The 20,811-nt window shown below is 42.0% G+C and overlaps 1 protein-coding gene across 4 annotated transcripts; it reads right to left on the reverse strand.

Moving 5' to 3' along the window:
* Window positions 1-4,692: 4,692 nt before the first annotated feature.
* APTX (aprataxin) lies at window positions 4,693-19,374 on the reverse strand. 4 transcript variants are annotated; one of them, XM_021717351.1, is made up of 8 exons: window positions 18,303-18,458; window positions 16,270-16,316; window positions 15,728-16,030; window positions 15,085-15,144; window positions 13,270-13,496; window positions 11,204-11,314; window positions 5,905-6,008; window positions 4,693-4,941 (listed from the first exon to the last, which is right to left on the reverse strand). In XM_021717351.1, the coding sequence occupies exons 1-8, from the start codon at window positions 18,433-18,435 to the stop codon at window positions 4,787-4,789; spliced, it is 1,140 nt and encodes a 379-aa protein (XP_021573026.1). In that variant the 5' UTR covers window positions 18,436-18,458; the 3' UTR covers window positions 4,693-4,786. The 4 variants fall into 4 exon arrangements, with proteins under 4 accessions (XP_021573026.1, XP_021573029.1, XP_021573027.1 ...); XM_021717354.1 differs by lacking the exon at window positions 11,204-11,314 and adding an exon at window positions 19,365-19,374 and having other exon boundaries at window positions 4,738-4,941; window positions 18,303-18,437; XM_021717353.1 differs by lacking the exon at window positions 11,204-11,314 and having other exon boundaries at window positions 4,747-4,941; window positions 15,944-16,030; window positions 18,303-18,435.
* Between the last annotated feature and the right edge of the window lie 1,437 nt (window positions 19,375-20,811).

The following is a 20,811-nucleotide window of genomic DNA, read 5'->3' on the forward strand; positions in this document are numbered from 1 at the left end:
GGTTAAACTCTGAAGCATATCAAGAATGCTTTCTTTCACTTGGTTATAAGTTACTAGATATTGCTTAAGTAATAAATGATATAAGTATATTCACTTCTTATTTGATTTAGAATTATGTAGTTTAGTGTTTAGACATAAGGTTTTTTAGAAGCACAAGTTTATAGTAAGTTCATTATGAATTCATTATAAGTTCTAACACTTATCTAGGAGTTATGTAGGTGATTTATAACACTGTTTTCACTGACTTAGAATAAAGGTTAATCATTAAGATTTTTACTTAATTCAATAGTTAAAACTCTAAGTTAACATTTATAGAGTGGGTTTTCACTGAACTCATAATATACTAATCAGACACTTTTATGATAAATTAGCTAAAGACAGAAAGCAAGCTTGGGGCCTGGGAAACATTACTAAAAGCTTCTTTGGAATTCTCTTTAGAAATAAACACTGCAGGATAAGAGAAGAGTAACGAAGACACCTGGACAGGAGAGGCGATTACAAAGCTCTGAAGGTCATAGAAGCCCCAGAAGGAAAACTACTGCTACATGAAGAAATGTACACTTGGAAACTTTCTTGAGACATTTCAAGGACTGTAATTCGGGACTTTGGACTAAAACTATCATTTTTGGCTTTATGAATAAGACTCATTGTCTGAATGTTTATAGGGTTCTTGGCTTGTTTGTTGCTAAGACCACTAGATGGTGGTAACTTTTAGAGGATATGTACGTGAAGGAATTTTCTTTGTCTTGCCCCTTTACAAATAGTATAAAAGCTTTCCCTTAGCTAACATTAAACGTCATCTGTTCAGGAAGCAGGTGTCCGAGTATAATATTTTCGTCTTTCGCCTATCCATCTCTCCTTCAGGAAACCTCACGACTCTTGTAGGGGCTGGACTCCCGCACTTTGGGAGGCCGAAGTGAGAGGATTGCTGTGAGTTCATCATGAGTTCAAGACCAGCCTGGGCAAACTGGCGAGCCTCATCTCTTTAACAAATCAAATCAAAAAATTAGCTGGGTATCATGGTACATGCCTGTAGTTCCAGCTACTTGAAAGGCTGAGGCGGGGCCAGGTGCAGTGGCTCATGCCTGTAATCCCAGCATTTTGGGAGACTGAGATGAGAGGACTGCCTGAGCCCAAGGGTTCAAGACCAGCCTAGCCAACTTGGCAAGACCTCATCTCTACAGTAAATCAAAAAAGTAGCAGGGCATGGTGGCATGTGCCTGTAGTTCCAGCTACTTGGAAGACTGAGGCAGAAAGATCACCTGAGCCCACCAGGTTGAGGCTACAGTGGTGGTGAGCGTGCCACTGCACTCCAGCCTGGGCGGCAGAGTGAGACTCCTACTCAAAAAAAAAATGTTTTTAATACCTTTATTACACATTAAAAATCTGGGAAGACTTTTTTTTCCTTCCTGCCCCAAGAGTTTATAAGTATGGGCAGCACAGCAAGTTTTTTATTTTAAAAATCATGTGAAATGGTAAAAGATAATATCCATAGATTAATCCAACTTCTAAGAGGCAGTGAAATCCTCAAGCAGTGTACCAGATTAAGTAAAGTTGCCTCATCATCAGGAATTTACAGCTTCATTCCTACACTTAGAAGGACCCAACAAGGAAAAATTGTTCCCAAATGACACTCCAGGATGGATTTCTAAGTCTTAACTTCACCCAATATTGAGCATTTCTCTCCCACTGGTCTTTTGGATTCACAACAGTAATTCTGTCTCCTCCCGCCTCAGCCATCCAAGTAGCCAGAACTACAGGCACATGCTACCATGCCCAATTAATTTTTTTTCTTTTTAATTGTAGATATGAGGTCTCACCAATTTGCCCAGGCTGGTCTCAAACCCCTGGGCTCAGGCAATCCTCTCACCCTGGCCTCCCAAAGTGCTGGGATTACAAGCTTGAGCTATAGCTCCCGGCCCAAAAGAAATTTTTTTTTTTTTTTTAAGGAAAATGAGTAATTAATTCTGAGCTAAGGAGTCCAAGGACTACACCTTCAGAAATTGTCTAGGGGCCCTAAGGCTTCAGATGCAGACAAAGGTAGATTGAATGAACCCTCCTCCCCAACTCCCACCAGGATAAAAGCAGAGGCTTCCAGTTATGATTTATTGAATTCTCTGTATCAGATACTGGGCCAAACCCTTTACAAAGATTATTTTATTTAATCCTTATAACCCATTTATACATGTGAATGCAGAAATTCAGAAAAAAATAAGTAATTTGCCCAAGATCGCTCAGCTCTGAGTAAGCAGAGCCAGGTCTGGGACCCAGGTTTGAATCCCAAGCCTGTTCTCAACTAACATGACCATGATGTTCAAGAGTTTCAGTGCCCGGTACCTGATGACAGCAAAGGGAAGGCTATAAAGCCACACCCCCTCTGCAACTGGGCTGAGGAAGAATCCCCATGAGCCACAGGTCAGGTAAACAACCACAGCAGGAGAGAAAGCAGATGATTAGACAGGCTCCAAGGTCCAGACACAAGGAACTATGGACAGAGGGGCTGATGAGGTAAGGATTACATTCTGGAGTGCAAAAGGGACAGAGGACAAAGATGAAAGATGTTGGGTAGTGACACATGGACAAGAGGCTTTAAAGGAACTGGCTGCCCTCAAGTAAATCAATGAAATGCCAGGGAAAACTTTTGATCAGACACAGGTCCAAGGTCCCTGGGTTCTATGGCCTTTGCTGGTTAGTCCTGCATTTATACTGTTCAACGGATAGGAAAAATAATGAGTTTGAGGCATCAAAACCAAAACCAACTTTGGATGGAGCCCAGGACGCTTTATAGAATATTAAATTCTCATTCATTGAAGTGGCATAAAAACAGTACCTAATCTCATAGAGTATAGTGAGAATTAAATGAGATAATTTGAATAAAGTGTTGCATGATGCAGGACACACAGGCGTTAGACAGACGTTAGCTGCTATAATCATTAATTACTACTAATTATTACTATACTCACGCTTACCAAGCAATCACTGTGGCATCTTGTTTCTGAGAGACCCTGAGGTCAAATGTGTCTCTACAAATAGTTTTCTCTCTCAAGAGAGCTTTTGTTAAAAGTGTTCTTTTTTGTATACACTCAAGAGTGAAAAGTCACATCTCCAAATATATCCACAATTTCTCAAAAAAAAAAATGTTTTAGCTTCCCCTTTACCTTTAGTTATAATTATCCAAAGATCAACTTGATACAACTGTTCCATCCAAATTTATTCTCAGGGAAAAATAAAGTAATGGTTCTGCACAACTTTCTCATTCACCAACCCCCTTTTTCATGCATCAGAACTTACTCTGTGATTGTCGGTTGAATTTCCTTCCAATAGGCTTCAACTACTTAGGAGATGCCTCAAACAAATGAACTTCATTTTCAGACAACAGGTCCAAGCAAGCCAGCAGGAAGACTTCACAGCTGAATCGTGATGAACACATGACTGTTTCCTCACCAGTCAGGAAGCCCTGATATTAGGGAAAAACTCCACCCTCTACCCCTTGATATAGCCACAGCTCACAGTGAAGAAATGATGAGACAGACTTCCTGAGTAGGAAGCATGTAGGTGATCTGGGATAGAAGGGAATGGAAAGACAGGAGAAACTAAGCTTCCCTATGAAATGAAAGAGGGAAAAAGAATATTACAGAACAAACCAAGATCAGAAAACAAGACCCATCGTGCCTCCAAGATAAACAAGACACCACTCTACCTGCTCTGATGAAAGGGTACACCATGTGTCTAGGGAGAGAGGATAAATGTCAGAGACAAATATACAAAGGGGTCCCAAAAAAACCAAAATTATTTTTTGAAGGCCAGGCCCCTTGTAGTACAGGCTTCCCTGCTAGGTGAGTGTTCTAGGGGTCTATTAGTATCAGTGTTCCAGCTAGCATTGTTGTGAGAGGCTGTGTTCAGCTTCAGTGAATTTTTTTGGAGAGATTCTTTCAATGCAGTGGCCCATTTTAAAATGGGTGATTTATGAGCACATCTACCCTGAGTGTTCAGCAGTTTTTATCTAAAACCGGCTTGACCCTCGTGCCCCATGCTCTCTATTCACCTGATCTCGCCCCGAGCAACTTTTTTTTGTTTCCCCAGATGAAAAAAGTCCTCAAAGGAAAATGTTTTGCTAATGTGGAAAAGGTAAATCAAAAAGCATAGCCAGGCGTGGTGGCCCATGCCTGTAGTTCCAGCTACTTGGAAGGCTGAGGCGGAAGGATCACCTGAACCCAGCAGGTCAAGGTTGTGGTAGCCAGGAGCATGCCACTGCACTCCAGCCTGGGCGACAGAGTGAGACTCAAATCCAAAAAAAAGGCGACAGAAGCACTAAAAGGAATCAAAATCGATGAGTTCAAAAACTGTTTTGAGCAATGGGAAAAACACCTCGATAGGTTTATTGTAACAAGCAGAGAGTACTTTGAAGGTGACTAGAGTTTAAATATGTAAGAATAAATACACAGATTTTTATATATAAGTTCTGGGTTTGTTGGGTCCCCTTGTATAGCCAGCCCTATGCTCCTACACTCTGCATTAGGTGTGAACATGGCTTTATTCCCATTACTCAGCCCTGTTGTGGGTCCTGGAGACAGTGAGTCAGGCATGTCCCTTGCATCCTCCCTAGAGAACATAGCCATGACAAACCCAACTTCCTAATTCTTGAACTATCTGAGCCACCCTATATTGTGGTCTCTCAAGAATAGAATAAACTTTGTAAAAAAGCTGCATGTTTTAATTCAGAAAATGAGTAGAAGATGCTTCAAACAATGGGCCACACTTGCAGCAAAGCGCAGCTCTGCAGAAATCACTTTGTCCAGTGCGTCCTGAGGTGCTCCTTCAGCTGAGGAATGGAAACAAGCAGCTGAGGGCATTCATGGCAATGAAGAGGCAGCTTTAAGAGCTCAGACGCTCCATCTCGGACAGTCACTCTACCAGTCTCTTGCACCATCTTGATCACAGCTGCAAGCAAGGAAGAAAAGTTAAAATCCCAGCTACTCTGGAAAACCAAAATAAGATTAAAAGAAAAAAAAGAGAAAGAAAGCATGATTCCAAACAATATGCCAGATATTCCAATGCTAATAAGCTTGAGGTTAGACTTCCTGCTGAGAAAATGAGTTGATCAGATTCTATATCTGAGCAACCTATCTTTGAAATAATGCATTCCTTGAGAACACACGCTAGGCAATTCATGTTACTAAGTCAAGTGCTTTACCCTTAGGTAGTCCTTAGTTAATGATAATTGTCATTGTCCCAGTAATACTTAAATTCCACAGTATACACATCCGAAAATGCTTCCTTCTACATGTTATTTAACCACTCCTGACACAAGGCAGCCCCTAAGCTCCTGCCCAACTGAAGGCAGAAGAGATTGCTTAGTGCTTTCTCATCCACGAACTCCAATAATTCTCACAACCTTTATGTGCCCTGTTGTCACCATAAAATATTATTTTATTTTTTTTGAGTTGGAGTCTTACTCTGTCTGTTGCCTAGGCTGGAGTGCAGTACCACGATCATGAAGATCACAGCTCATGGCAGCCTTGACCTCGTGGGCTCAGGTGATCCTTCCATCTCAGCATCACAAGTAGCTGGGACTACAGGTGAGCACCATTACGCACAGCTAATTTTTTTTTTTTTTTTTTTTGTAGAGACAAGAGTTTGCTATGTTGCTCAGGCTCGCATAAAATACTTTTTGATCCTATCATAATAGATTTCTAGGTCTCCCAAGAAGGCTGCTCACAGCAACGCGGCAATCATACTACAATCCAAATAATCCTGTTTCTTTTCACAGAGCTCTCTATATAAGGAACTAAAAGTTGTACATGAGTTTTTGAGTCCAGGTTGTTATTTAGGGAAACAACCGAATCAAATATAAGAACAGCTGAAAAGACAAAGCAAGTGTGCAAACCAAAGAACTCTGTTTACCTTGTGATTCTAGGAAGTATTCTGTATTGAAAGAATTCCAATGTTTTTTGTTTTTCAGGCAAGGAGAATCAAAATCCTGGCTGATTACATGAAGGTGTACATGGCTAGATAAAAGAAAAAGAACTGATCATTAAACTCATTTAAAACTATGGCTTAATCAAAATGACAATTAGTAAATGACTTAATCAAAATGACAATTAGTAAAAATACGAGTACATAAAGTATTAATAGTGTGTCCAATTAATTCAATTCATTCATTCACTTAAGAATATTTAATGCTCAATAAGCAGGTACTAGGGCCAAGCACTGTCCTAGGCACTGGGAATTTAGCTATGAACAAAATGGGAAAAGCCTCTGCCCTAACAGAAATTAAATGAGCCAGGCACGGTGGCTTAGCCTGTAATCCCGTGCTATGGGATTGCCTGAGCCCGTGGGTTCGAGACCCACCTGGGCAACTTGACGAGACCTCATCTCTACAATAAATCAAAAATTAGCCAGGCATGGTAGCGTGCGCCTGTAGTTCCAGCTACTTGGAAGGCTGAGGCAGAAGAATCATCGGAGCCCAGCAGGTCGAGGCTGCAGTGACCAGGAGTGCCCACTGAACTCCAGTCTGGGTGACAGAGTGAGACTCCAACTCAAAAAAAAAAGAAATTAAATGAAGGAACAAAATTAATATAATTATGATAATATAATTAATGAAGAAAGACAAATAATAAATAAGTAAACAAACAAGGAAAATTCATATAGTCAACACTGCTAAGAAAAAATAAAAGAGGGAAATGGGATAGGGAGTGTCTGGGGGTAGAAGTTGCCTCTTTAGTGTTCAAGAAAAGCCTCTTCCAGGCACTGACTTAAGCTGAGAATGCAGTCATGCAAGCAAGGTCTGTGGGAAGAGCATCTCAGGGAATAGGGAGGCCAAGAGCAAGGGCCCTGGGATGAGAAAAAGCTTGGTGCAACAAAGAAACAGAAAGAAGGTAATGTGGCCTAAGTGTATGGCCTGAATTGTTGGGGCTGAGAAGCAGAGGCAGCTCAGTTCCTGTGAGTTGTAATCCCATAGATATAGGAATATTCTTAAGCTCCTTGAGCAAATCCAATACCCCAGCTGCATTCTTCTTCTGTACCATCTTGTCCATCTTCTTCTTTTTTTTTGAGTCAGAGTCTCACTCTGTCACCCAGACTGGAGTTCAGTGGCACGCTCCAGGCCACCGCAACCTCGACCTGCTGGGCTCCAGCAGTCCTTCCGCCTCGGCCTTTCAAGTGGCTGGAACTACGGGCACACACTATCACGCCCAGCTAATTTTTTATTTATTGTAGAGATGAGGTCTCGCCAAGTCACCCAGGTAGGTCTCGAAACCGCGGGCTCAGACAATCCACTCATCCATTCACCTCGGCCTCCCAAAGCGCGGGATTATAGGCTGAGCCACCGAGCACGGCCAAACTTCTTTTTTTTTTCTTTTTTTGAGTCAAGGTGGAATCTCACTGTTGCCCAGTTTGGCGTGCAGTGACACACTCATAGCTATTGCAGCCTCAACCTGCTGGGCTCTGGCGATCCTTCCACCTCAGCCTTCCAAGTAGCTGGAACTACAGGCACGTGCTATCACACCCGGCTAATTTTTTGATTTATTGTAGAGATGAGGTCTTGCCAAGTTGCCCAGGCGGGTCTTGAACCCACGGGCTCAGGCAATCCACTCACCTCAGCCTCCCAAAGCAGGGGATTACAGGTTGAGCCACCGAGCCCGGCTCCATCTTCTTGACAATGAGTGCCACCTTGTCATCAATGGCTCTGACAGGTCTTCCCTATACCCAGCCAGCTGAAGACGCGAAGTGAATGAAGCTGGGGTGGAAGGACAGCAAGAAATAAAAGAGCATCCTGGGCTGGGTCCAGTGGCTCAGCACTTTGGGAAGCCAAGGCAAGAGGATCGCTTGAGCCCAGGAGTTCGAGTCCAGCCTGGGCAACATAAGTGAGACCTTGTCTCTATTTAAAAAAAAAAAAAATCAGTTGTGTGGAGAAAGGATTGTAAGAAGGGTAAGGAGGGACACAGGGAGACTAGTTAGGAGAAATTATCACAGCTTAGAACAGAGCCAACCTGTAGTAGTTGACATGGCAAGAAACGATTCTATTTTGAATATATTTTGGAATCAAACCAGCAGGACTTACTAATGGACTGGAGGTTAATTTAGGGCAGTGCCACTTACTGAGATGAAGAAGACTAGGTGAAAAAGATCTGGGGGAGAAAATCAGTAGTTCTGGTCATGTTAAAAACAAGTACTGGGAGCGGTGGCTCACGCCTATAATGCCAGTCACTTTGGAAGGCCAAGGTGAGAGGACTGCCTGAGCCCACAGGTTTGAGACCAGCCTGGGCAACTTGGTGAGACCTCATCTCTACAATAAATCTAAAAATTAGCCAGGCATAGTGGCGCGTGCCTGTATTTCCAATTACTTGGAAGGCTGAAGCGGAAGGATCACCTGAGCCCAGCAGGTCAAGGCTGCAGTGGCCATGAGCATGTTATTGCACTCCTGTCTGGGTGACAGAGTGAGATTCCAACTCAAAAAAAAAAAAAAACCAACAAGTAAAATGCCTTTTTGTATAACTATCACTCTTAGAATCAGTAATATTTCACATTCCCCCAATGAATAATCAAAATCAATCAGCATGTATACAGAACTCAAAATGAAATATAAGTGGTAACAAACATAACTATATTACAAATGAACATGGAAACCACACTGAAGGGGCTGAAGAAAGAAAATAACCAACTTTGGAAACAGTATTTTGACTAGATATTATAAGGCTGAAGATGAAAAGAACTGTACACAAATACTGTACTCCAGTTGGTATATGTCGTTTTCACAGGGGTATGGTCTAGTAATTCTATAACCATTTTATGTGTACAATAGGATTGAACAAGTAAGTGAATTTGTTGTAACTAATGAGTCAGTGAGTCAGGTTTCTCATTGGTGGAGAAAGAAAAAGGGAAAGGGGAAACAAGCATGAACCTTGCAGAGCTGGACTGGAGTCAGAGTTATCAGTATGAACCTTTGGTTTTCCAAGTATAGACAGATACAGAATGATTGATGTGTGCCTGTGTCCATGTGGGTCAGGATATATACATGTATTTCCTGGTTCTATCAGCTGAGAAGACCTAGAAGCAAGGACACCCTGGAATCAACTACTTCTCTCATTACAAAAACCTAGTGCCTAAGTCTTAGTTTATAAACACCATTCTCAAAAAAAAAAACAAGGACTCTTTAGAGAAGTGGTTCATTCCAAGCCTGGGCCACACACACACACAAAAAAAAAATACAAGATAAGCCTGGAACATCTTGTAGGGCCAGAAAATAAGGAATTGCAGCCGGGCTCGGTGGCTCAGCCTGTAATCCCGCACCTTTGGGAGGCTGAGGTGAGTGGATTGCCTGGGCCCATGGGTTCGAGACCCACCAGGGCAACTTGGCAAGACCTCATCTCTACAATAAATCAAAAATTAGCTGGGCGTGGTAGCGCGCACCTGTAGTTCCAGCTACTTGGAAGGCTGAGGTGGAAGGATCGCCAGAGCCCAGCAGGTCGAGGCTGCAGTGGCCAGGAGTGGCCACTTCACTCCAGTCTGGGTGACAGAGTGAGACTCCAACTCAAAAAAAAAAAGAAAAGAAAAGAAGGAATTGCTAAAAAAAATATCAGAGGCATATCAAAGTGACACAGGGGCCAACCTAAAGGAGCTTTCAGTGAACAAAGCTGAACAACTGGAATCAAGTAAATGATAGTACTGAAATATAACCTACAGAATAAACATCTGTGAGTCCATGATAATAATAAATAATTGAATAAGTAAATGATGAGGGAGAATGGACAGTTCTTCCATACTGAAGAATTTCAATTAATAAATTAGATGAGGGAACTATAAAATCACCAATGAGTAAATACCATAGTAATAACTATCACGGGCAAGATCCACCAATACATACTGGGTACAAGTCTGAGGAAAAACAGGATAGCAGCACAGTCTCACAATATCTCCCAAGATATTCATCAATTACAAGAAAGAAAAACAGTAACATTAAGTATAGAAACCCAGCACACATAACCTTAACTAAATAATCAAAGTTAACATCACCAATAATAAACTATGTCAATATCATGCACCACCCCCTGATATGATATATTCAGAAGGACACAATCACAAATAACACTTCTATGGTATCTTTGTTTTTCTTTTTTTTTTTTTTTGAGTTGGAGTCTCACTCCGTCCCCCAGACTGGAGTGCAGTGGCATGCTCCCAGCCACCACAGCCTCGACCTGCTGGACTCCAGCGATCCTTCCGCCTCAGTCTTCCAAGGAGCTGGAACTACAGGCGCGCACTACCACACCCGGCTAATTTTTGATTTATTGTAGAGATGAGGTCTTGTCAAGTTGCCTGAGCGGGTCTCAAACCTGCGGGCTCAGGCAATTCACTCACCTTGGCCTCCCAAAGTGCTAGGATTACAGGCTGAGCCACCGAGCCCAGCCTCTGTGGTATCTTTGGCAAAAAAATAAAACTGTGATCTAATAATGAAAAAACATCAGACAAACTCAAATGGTGGCATCCTACAGGACAATAGCCAGTGTGCATCAAAAGTGTCAAGGATGGTTTATGCCTATAATCCCAGTGCTTTGGAAGGCCAAGACAGGAGGATTATCTGAGTCCAGGAGTTTGAGACCAGCTTGGGCAATATAGCGAGACCCCTTCTCTACAAATTTTTTTTTTAAATTAGCCATGTGTGGTAGCGTGCACCTCTAGTCCCAGCTACTTGGGAGGCTGAAGTGGCAAGATCACCTGGCCCACAAGTTCGAGGCTGCAGTGACCTATGATCACACCACTGCCTCCAAACCTGGGCAACAGAGCAAGACTGTCTCTCAAAAAATAAATAAAATTTTAACAAGTGTTAAGGTCATGAAAACCAGGAAAGAAGTAGGAACTGCCATAGACTGGGGAAGACTAAGGAAAGACAACAAATAAAAGCAATGTGAGGTCCTAGATTGGATCCTGGAGCAGAAAAAGACCATTACAGGGAAAAATGGGTGAAATTTCAATAAGGTTTACAGTTCAGTTAGTGGTAGTATTATGAAAGGTCTTTATTCTGCTTTACACTTTTTAAAATTTATTTTCTAAACGGAAAACATGACATTTACAATAGGAAAAAATTTAATTTGTTTATTATCTTTTCCTTTCTATCATATTTATTCAAAATTATATCATAGAGTAATCACAAAAGGGTACATAAGCAGTAACTTTCCTTACTGCTCATTGTGCTTCCCACACACACCTGCCACAGCTTTTGCTTTGAGCATCCTCCTTGGCACAACAGCATTCATTACATGGAAAAGGTATAGGCAGCAAGATCACTATGTGTAAAGGGCTCTGCTGGCCATGGGCTCTGCAGCAAGGAAATACGATTATGAGTGACTTTTCCTCCTACATTTTTTAGTGAGGTTTTAACAATAAAAATATGTATGTATTTTTTTAAAGAAAATATACATACATATTTTAAAGTGAGGTACAACATACCCTGTGACCCACTAATTCCACCTCTAAGTATTTACTCAGGAGAAAAAAAGTATGTCCATGATATACGCAACAACACACATGAATCTCAAAATCATTATGCTGACCCAAAAAAGCCAGACAAAAAAAGCATATGCACGTATGATTCCATTTATATGAAGCTCTAGAATAGACAAGAACTATGCTGAAGGAAATTAGAACAACGCTTGGTGACAGAGGGGGGACTGACCGGAAAGGAGAACGAGCATTTTCTGGGATGAGAGGATACACAGGTTCTGTGCCTTGATCAAAATGACAGCGACACGATTGTGTACATCTGTGAAAACTGATCAAACGATCCATATTATTATATACGTCACTGTTTTGTAAGTTATGCTTCAACTTAAAAAAGAAAGAGTACTGATGAGGAAAAAATGTGGCACAAAGATTTCATATGGTTAAAGTAGCCTGCAATTTTCTATGTCATAATTATCCACCTAAATGAAATGTGTTGTTGGTTTAAAAAAAAATAACCAAGGCTGAACACAGTGGCTCATGTCTGTAATCCCAGCAATTTGAAAGGCCAAGGCAGGAGGACTGCTTCAGACCAGCCTGGGCAACCATAGCAAGACTCTGTCTCTACAAAAAAATTTAAAAATTACTAAAGCACTTTCCTCCTGCTTGTAGAGAAAAAAAAAATCAAAAAATTAGCCAAGCTTGGTGGCACATTTCTGCAGTCCCAGCTACTAGGGAAGTTGAGGCAGAAGGATGACCTGAGCCCAGGAGGTCAAAGCTGTGGTGCCACTGACCTCCAGCCTGGGCAACAGAGTGAGACCCTGACTCAATAAATAAATAAATAAATAAGGCAACTAAAGTCAGGAAATTCAAAGAGACAGAAAGTATTGGTGGGAAAGGGGGAATGGGGAAATATTGTTTAATGGGTATGAAGTTTCTCTTTGGGAAGATGAAAAAGGTTCTAGAGGTGGATGACAGTGATAGTTGCACAGTAATATGAATATTCTTAATGCCAATGAACTGTACACTTAAAAATGGCTAAAATGTAAATTTTGTTATGTATATTATATCACAGTTTTTTTAAAAAAGTAAAAATCCTAAAATCTAGTCTCATCATATTATTGCTTAGATCAAAGAAACTGTGGAGATCTACCTTGCTTGCATTCTTTGAAAAGAATCAAGTTGGGAGAGAAACACAACATCAATAAGGGTATCTCAAACCAGGCAAAGTAGTGACCAAAGGGAGGCCCAAACTTTACCTGTATGATGTCCACTTATACACCTAATCCTGAATTGTATCCCACATCTTTAAATAAATAAATAAATAAATAAAAAAGAATCAACCATTCCTATACAAATCCTTCTGGATGTAAGCCACAGGAAAACAATCTCTATGCTTTTCTCTCATTTTATTTTAAACTTTAGATCTACTAAACTGTCATTACAGAAGACTATGAAGTTTGTTTCCTTAGGAGTACTGGTCCTAAATTATTCTGGGGTTACAGATGATTTTGAAGAATCTGATAAAAGACACTGACCACAATTCTTCACCTGAGAGTAATGAAGCTCTTCATCTATCTAGTTCATATATTAGGCTCTCAAAAGTTTAGATTTTGAAAGGAAAAGAGAACCATGTGTGACTGAATTACAGGCAGAAGTAGGAATTCAAGCCTTGCATGCAAGTCAGGCAGAGGGACTTCAGCCCACTTGCCTCAGACACACCCCACCCTACTTCCCTGGGTCTCAGAGCAATCAGCACACTCAAGCCCAGGCTGAATCTATCTGCCCACCTGGACAGATCCAGGAGGCACCAGCACTACCCAGGTGGCTTACCTCATGCTAGGAATGGCATGGTAGCCCAATCGAAAGCGGAGTTTGCTGGACCCGGCAAAATCTGCAATCACCTTTTCCCCAACAGTATGCATATGTTCGAGGAGTCGAAGGTGTTCCCTGGTCACAACCTTCAGGCTGGAAATGGAGGCCCATGGTAAGACCAGCCAGTGGTGACGAGCCTTAGGGTATTTATCCTTAATCACCACTACCTGTTCATCTTTATAAACCTAGCAGAGGGCACAAAAGAAGGAAAAAGACACCTACTGAAAATCTTCTGTGTGCCAGGTACTGTCATATTCATTAAGTAACTTAATTCCCATAAGCTTGTGCAAATGGTTTTAATATCCCAGTTCTGAGAGATGAGAGCACTGAGAATCAGACAGGTTGAGTGTTTTGTACAAGTCACATGGTTACTAAATGGGAAATCTAGGATTCCAACCCAGATTAAGTTGACTCCAGAGTCTGCTTTCAACCACCACACTATACAGAATACAGAGACGATACACAGTACAAAATAGTTCCCAACAATCTGATTAAAATCTCAATGCATAAAAAGGGGACCCAAAAAAACTGGAATTATCTTTCAGAGGGCAGGCCCCTTGTAGTACACTTGGAATCTGTTCCTCTGGATCAAAAAGTCAAACGAAGTTTTTATCTGGAAATTTTGAAAAGGCTGCATCACGATTTGTAGAAGAAACATCCCAAGTTGTGGCAAACAGGTGATTGGTTCTTCTACCATAAAAACACACCTGCCCACAACACACGTGTTCAGCAGTTTTTAATCAAAAATGGCATGAAGCCAGGCATGGTGGCTCATGCTTGTAATTCCAGCACTTTGGGCGGCAGAGGCTAGAGGACTGCCTGAGCCTGGGGGTTCAAGATCAGCCTCGGCAACTTGGCAAGACCTTAATAAATCAAAAAATTAGCTGGGTATGGTGGCATGCACCTATAGTTTCAGCTTCTTGGAAGGCCAAGGCAGAAAGATAACTTGAGGCTAGCAGGTAGAGGCTGCAATGGCTGTGAGTATGCCACTGCCTGCACTCCAACCTGTGTGACAGAGTGAGACTCTAACTCAAAAAAAAAATTTATATGATCTCCATGCCCCACCCTCCTTATTCACCCAATCTTTCCCTGATCTACTTTATTTTGTTTTCCTGGATGAAAAAAATCCTCAAACAAAAACTTTTTCTGATGTGGAAGAGGTGAAACGAAAAATGGCAGAAGCACTAGAAGGCATCAAAATTGACGAATTCAAAAACTGTTTTGAGCAGTGGGAAAAGCATCTCAGTAGATGTACTGCAACAAATGGAGAGTACTTTGAAAGTGATTGAAGTTTAAACATGTACGAATAAATACACAATTTTTTATAAATAAACATCGCGTTTGGGTCCCCCCTCATAAACATACATACACATGTGGACCTGCCCCTTGTCAAACAGGATATAATTGAAACAGAACTCAAAGGCTCCCCCAAGGATGACACCTGACTATTAATACCAGGCCAGCACAATACTACTGTTACAGTATATTATCTCCGAATTTCCCTTGAAAGGAACCACACTAAGGTTAGCCAGAAATTTAAAATGGGACAAGGTAGAGGGGATATTCATTTGAAGAACTTAGCTCTCTCTCCAAAGAAACCCAGTTGTTACCTTATTATCAATGGGAAAAGCCTCTTGTTCTCACAGAATAGCCCAATAAAATAAATCTCATTCAGAAGGAATGATATCCTTTGATTTCATTTGTAATTATGACCTCTGTGGTATAGTCATTTACAACAGGAAATGTACTTAAATTCCAAAATTTTATCCTGACCTGCATTTTGGGGTCCTGCATAGAAATCTTCAGGCCTTGACTCCAGTGGCCCAATGATTCCTAAACAAAAAAGGGCAATGTAAATTGCAAATGCCAATAAATAAATTTAACAACAGTTAATACTGTGTGAAAGCAAAGTCCAACCAAACTTGGAAATAACCTTAGTTTTTGAGAATTAAACTAGACCCCCTATGCTTCAATCTTTGCCTTTTAGGACCATATGCTGTCCCCTCCTGTATTAAGAGCTGGCTATCTTGACAAAGGTCAGAAATGCCCAAGTATGAGTCTCATCCTCTTTGCCCTCTCACACTCTAGCTACAGCCTAAGATTCCACAGTGGCATCAGCATGTGAATTACATGATCTATGAAAACCTTGATATACAAACAACTGACCCACTTTAGTTGTTTACTATTAAATACACTGCTTTTATTGCCCCACCTTCAAGTGGCTTACCTCAGGAATTTAAGAGAAAAGCACATAAAGGGACATTCACCCAAGTGATTTTTATACAGCAAACAAGTGACTCTTTTATCATGGTTAACAACCCCTCACAGATGTCTGGGCTTCACAGTGTACAAAACAATTAAGTAGTCATTATATCTCATTTATCTCCACATCATCTACCAATCACACTAGCCTCACCTTTTTGGTAGGTGCATCTTTCCCCTTCTTTGGGGGTACAGAGCACTGGCTAAGGCTGCTCCCAGGTTCCAGTCCTGTTTCAAGCTTAGCTTCCTGGGCAGCAACCGTTTCTATAGAATCATTGTTGCCTGATCTCTTTCTCTTCCTGTGTGTTTCCAAGCCGGGACTCTTGGCCTCCTCCTCAAACTCTACAATATATGGATAAAGTTCATTCACCATGTGTAGAACTTGGCCAGGCTGCAGATTCACCTCTTGATCCTTCCCAATTATGACTGAGTCAATGCTGGTGGGATTGACCCCTACCTATGGAATAAACAATCAGAAAATAATTATAATAACAGCAATAGCATCATTAGTAACACAGTCTGCTAAGTTAACCACTTACTATATGCTAGGCACCAAGTTTAGCGTTCACCTGTATTATTCCATCACTTCCACACATGACAGAGAAGCATTCATTGGCTGGCACAGACACTCTGAAGTCAACAATGTAAGAAAATCATCGAGTATAAAATGGAAATCCAAGTTACAAACACACATACCTGCTTTACCTTGACATATCCCTTGTTACACTCTGCTTTCAACTGTACTGAAAGAGATTGAAAAAAGTTAGAAACACAAAAGAAACAAAAAAGCGGGCACTTGGACCTGTTTTTCCTAAAAAACAATGAAGCCTCACAGCAGGACTCAGAGGCCTATTAACAATCACCTGTTACATTTGTGGCTGCGCCCTCAAATCCCACCAATATCTAAAAGCTTCAAATCCATCCATAAAATGACCAATAGTGCACATACTCCCTCAGCTACTGCTAATGTCCCTATGAGGCAATTTCAATGAATTCCCAATAAATTTTCCTATTCCAGAACCCCTGGCCCACTCAGGATCAGACTCTGCCACCAGGAAAGAAGACACATTTACTTCATAAGCTCTTGGCTCAGGATTAAATCAGGTTTCCAGTATTATTGTGAGAAAGAAAAAAAAAAAAAAATTACCAGATGCCTTCAAAAGAGAATGAGGCAGAAGACACTTCCTGAAAAACAGAAATTCAGCTGGTCTTGGGTGGGAGGAGTGGAAAGAATGGTCTAGAAAGAGGACTGCAGGGATAGAAAAGTCTGAGCATGTGTGAGAATAGTAACATTAAACATTGCTCGGCCGGGCACAGAGGCTCAAGCCTGCAATTCCAGCACTTTGGGAGGCTGAGGGGAGAGGATTACCTTAGTCCAGGGGTTCAAGACCAGCCTAAGAAACTTGGTGAGCCTTCGTCTCTACAATAAAACAAAAATAGCCAGGCATGGTGGCACATGCCTGTAGTTCCAGCTACTTGAAAGGCTGAGGCGGAAGGATCGCCTGAGCCCAGCAGGTTGAGGCTGCAGTGGCCATGAGCGTGCCACTGCACTCCAGCTTAGGCGAGAGTGAGACTCCAACTCAAAAAAAAATTGCTGTTCTGATAAATAAACAAAGTATCTGGAGTTGAGACAGGGAGCAAAGAAAAGACCTCACCTGGGAGGACAGGCTGACAAACACACATGGTCCTATAGTTGCTGTTGTGAGGAGGGGGACAAACAGAGAAGCAATAGCTGCTTCTGTATCTTGGGCTTTGCCAGCTCAAGCATGGCTTTTTTTTCCTTCCACTTAGATGAACTCATGTAGGAAAGACATAATCAGTGCTGCAGACTCCAATTCTCTAAGTCCAGAACTCTCAGGAAGCCCGGCTATAGGAGTCACACTGTAGGCAGCAGTGAGTATGTCCAAAGTTTACAGGAAAAAAATGAGGTACAAGCCGGGTTCAGTGGCTCAGCCTGTAATCCCGTGCCTTTGGGAGGCTGAGGTGAGTGGATTGCCTGAGCCCGCGGGTTCAAGACCCGCCTGGGCAGGCCAGACCTCATCTCTACAATAAATCAAAAAATTAGCTGGGCATGGTAGCACATGCCTGTAATTCCAGCTACTCGGAAGGCTGAGGCAGAAGGATCGCCGGAGCCCAGCAGGTCAAGGCTGCGGTGGCCGGGAGCAGCCACTGCACTCCAGTCTGGGCAACAGAGTGAGACTCCAACTCAAAAACAAAACAAAACAAAAACAAAAAAAATGAGGTACACAATAAGGCTTTTTTCTAAGGGCAAAGACTTTCATTTCATTAAACCCACAAAAGACAAGTGCTGGATGCCATCACTTAAAGATACTGCCCTCTATGTGAGGCAATATGTAGAGGCTGGCACCAGCTCATCACTTCTCAGACAGAATTTCACCTGTAAGCTACAGAGTTTATCTGTCCTCCTGCCCCTGAGCAATCTCCCTGTGCACAGTAGGGTGCAGGACTCAATTCCACCATCCCATGGTAACAGAATGGAACCTGCTTGCTCCCAGCCTTCATCCACCCTGCCTTGAATGTTACCCTATTGGGAGGGTGGAATCCGGAATAAATGGTGTCCTGGAGCTGGCTAAAAGAGCTCAGTTCCTGAGTTTTATTTCTGGCAGACAACAGGTTTTTCATCATGAGCACCCAGGAAATATGCATCTCAGTTATCATTAGCCCACAGAACCAAACATGGTAATCTCCACATTCCTATGACCAGTTACCTTGCTGTCGAGAACATTTCTTATCAGTGATCTTGGTCTCTGGGCCACGCCCAACCACAACTGCTTCCAAATGCGGAAGTTTGATTCGCTGGTGCCGGCTATCCTGTCTCACCAACCAGCACACCCGCATCATCACTAACAACAGACAAAACAAGAGAATTACTGGAAAAACAGATCCATGAGCATGAGTTCTCCAGGGCCACGCCCAGCACTGCCACACAGGTAATTTATCAGCTGTTCGTTCATCTTGAGGCAGGTGACTTCACTTCCCAAGTCTCAATGTGTTCACCTATAAACCATGATAATGACAGGACTCAGGAGGCTGTTGTGAGGATTAAATGAGATAATGTGGGTAAGCATTTACCTCCTTGCCTGAATCATGCTAGTAATCAAATATTTGTTACACCTGTATTGATATACTCTATGTGCTGGACATCAGGCTGCATGTTGGGAGTCAAGGGGTGAATAAAACAGGGATATTGTTTCAATCCTTGAATGCCTGGAGTGTAGTGAGGCAGACAGATTCATATACGAATTATTATAATATAACATGATAAAGATGACAGGAAGAGGCTGGCACCAGCCTAATATGGCATCAGCCCAGTGAAAGGACTGACTCTTGAGGAGAGTATTTAAAAAGGCTTCAAGAGGAAGGGATATTTACATGGGATTTTAAAGGATGAGAAGATGTTTACCTGCCAGAGCACTAAGAACATTAGAAAGATGTTCTTCAGTTCTTAGGTGTCTTTATGTTTCCTTTCTTAATTGTCATAATATACTGATATTAGAACAAAACATTTTAGTCCAGAAGATTGTCATAATATGCAAATGTGAATATGGTAATTTTGTGCAATAAACAACTTGCATAACAGTGGAGTGTGATGTTTCTTTTAAGAAATAACCTTTATGCCACGTAGAGAGACAAAACAAGAGAATTGCTGGAAAAACAGATCCATGAGCAAAAGAGAAAGACAAAAAAATCAGAAGAGAGATGAGGTCTGCAGAGAGGCAGAAGCAAAGGGGATGGAGAGGAAAAAGAGCCAGGGGAAATCTAGAAGATACACTTAGTTACTGATGACATTTGGGAAATGACAAAGGAATAAAGGGAGACACCAGCCAAGGATTTTTAATTTGGAAGATACCCATTAACCAAAATGAAAAATACATAAGGAGACATAATTTGGGTACAAAGAAGAAGGTAAAAAAGAACCAGATCAGGCACAGTGGCTCAAGCCTGTAATCCCAGCACTTTGGGAGGCCGAGACGAGAGGACTACCTGAGCTCAGGGGTTCGAGACCAGCATGGGCAATTTGGTGAGACCTTGTCTCTACAATAAATCAAAAAATAAGCCAGGTGTGGTAGCACATGCCTGTAGTTCCAGTTACTTGGAAGGCTGAGGCGGAAGGATAGCCGGAGCCCAGCAAGTGGAGGCTGTGGTGGCCATGAGCGTGCCACTGCACTCCAGCCTGGGCAACAGAGTGAGATTCCGACTCAAAAAAAAAAGAAAAAAACATAAGGAGACATAATTTGGGTATAAAGATGAAGGTAAAGAAGGACCAATTTCATGTTGAAATGCATGCATTTCATGTTAAGTTGCCTATGGATGATCCAAGAATCAAGCTGGGATATATGGGTATGAAATGCAGGAAAGAAAGGAACTAAATGTATATATCTGAAAAGCATCAACATGTCATAGAAGCTGAGAAAAATAAAGAGGATGAGATCACCCAGGGAGGTGGTAAAGGGAACCATGGGCAGGGATAGGACTAGCTCTTTGGGACGCCTCCCTAGACTCTAGAACCTTATCAATGCTCAGGCCTCTAACACTCTTCTCCCAGAAATGCCACCAACAGTCAAGGCAGCATTATGCCCTCTGTACAAGCCTGGCGTCCATAAAGAAAAAAGAAACCGGACTTTTAAAAATCAAAGTTTCGCTGGGCTCGGTGGCTCAGCCTGTAATCCCGTGCTTTGCCTGAGCCCGTGGGTTCGAGACCCGCCTGGGCAACTTGGTGAGACCTCATCTCTACAATAAATCAAAAAACTAGCCGGCTGTGGTAGCGCACGCCTGTAGTTCCAGTTACTTGGAAGGCTGAGGCAGAAGGATCGCTGGAGCCCAGCAGGTGGAGGCTGCAGTGGCCAGGAGCAGCCACTGCACTCCAGTCTGGGCGACAGAGTAAGACTCCAACTCAAAATAAATAAATAAATAAATAAAATAAAAATCAAAGTTTCATTACCATCTACAAAGACAAGACAATGCAAGGAAGAGTGAGGAAATGAGAGCTGAGAATGTATAAATTCAAATGAATTGGATGAGTGTGAGTATATGTTTGCTGAGTCGTGTATTAGGACGGGTTTCCAGAAACCATTCTAGACAAGGCTGAGAGCAAAGAGGGCCGATAAGGAAAAAAAGGAGTGGGAGGGGGCATACCATTTTAAAAAGCACAAGTGACAGCACAGATTTCAGCAAGTCATGGGACAAGGGTAGAAAGCAGATTTAGTTGGCTGAACC

The sequence above is a fragment of the Carlito syrichta genome, unplaced genomic scaffold, assembly GCF_000164805.1.
Source record: "Carlito syrichta isolate Samal-C Ts95f unplaced genomic scaffold, Tarsius_syrichta-2.0.1 Scaffold309705, whole genome shotgun sequence".
Classification (NCBI taxonomy): Eukaryota; Metazoa; Chordata; class Mammalia; order Primates; family Tarsiidae; genus Carlito; species Carlito syrichta.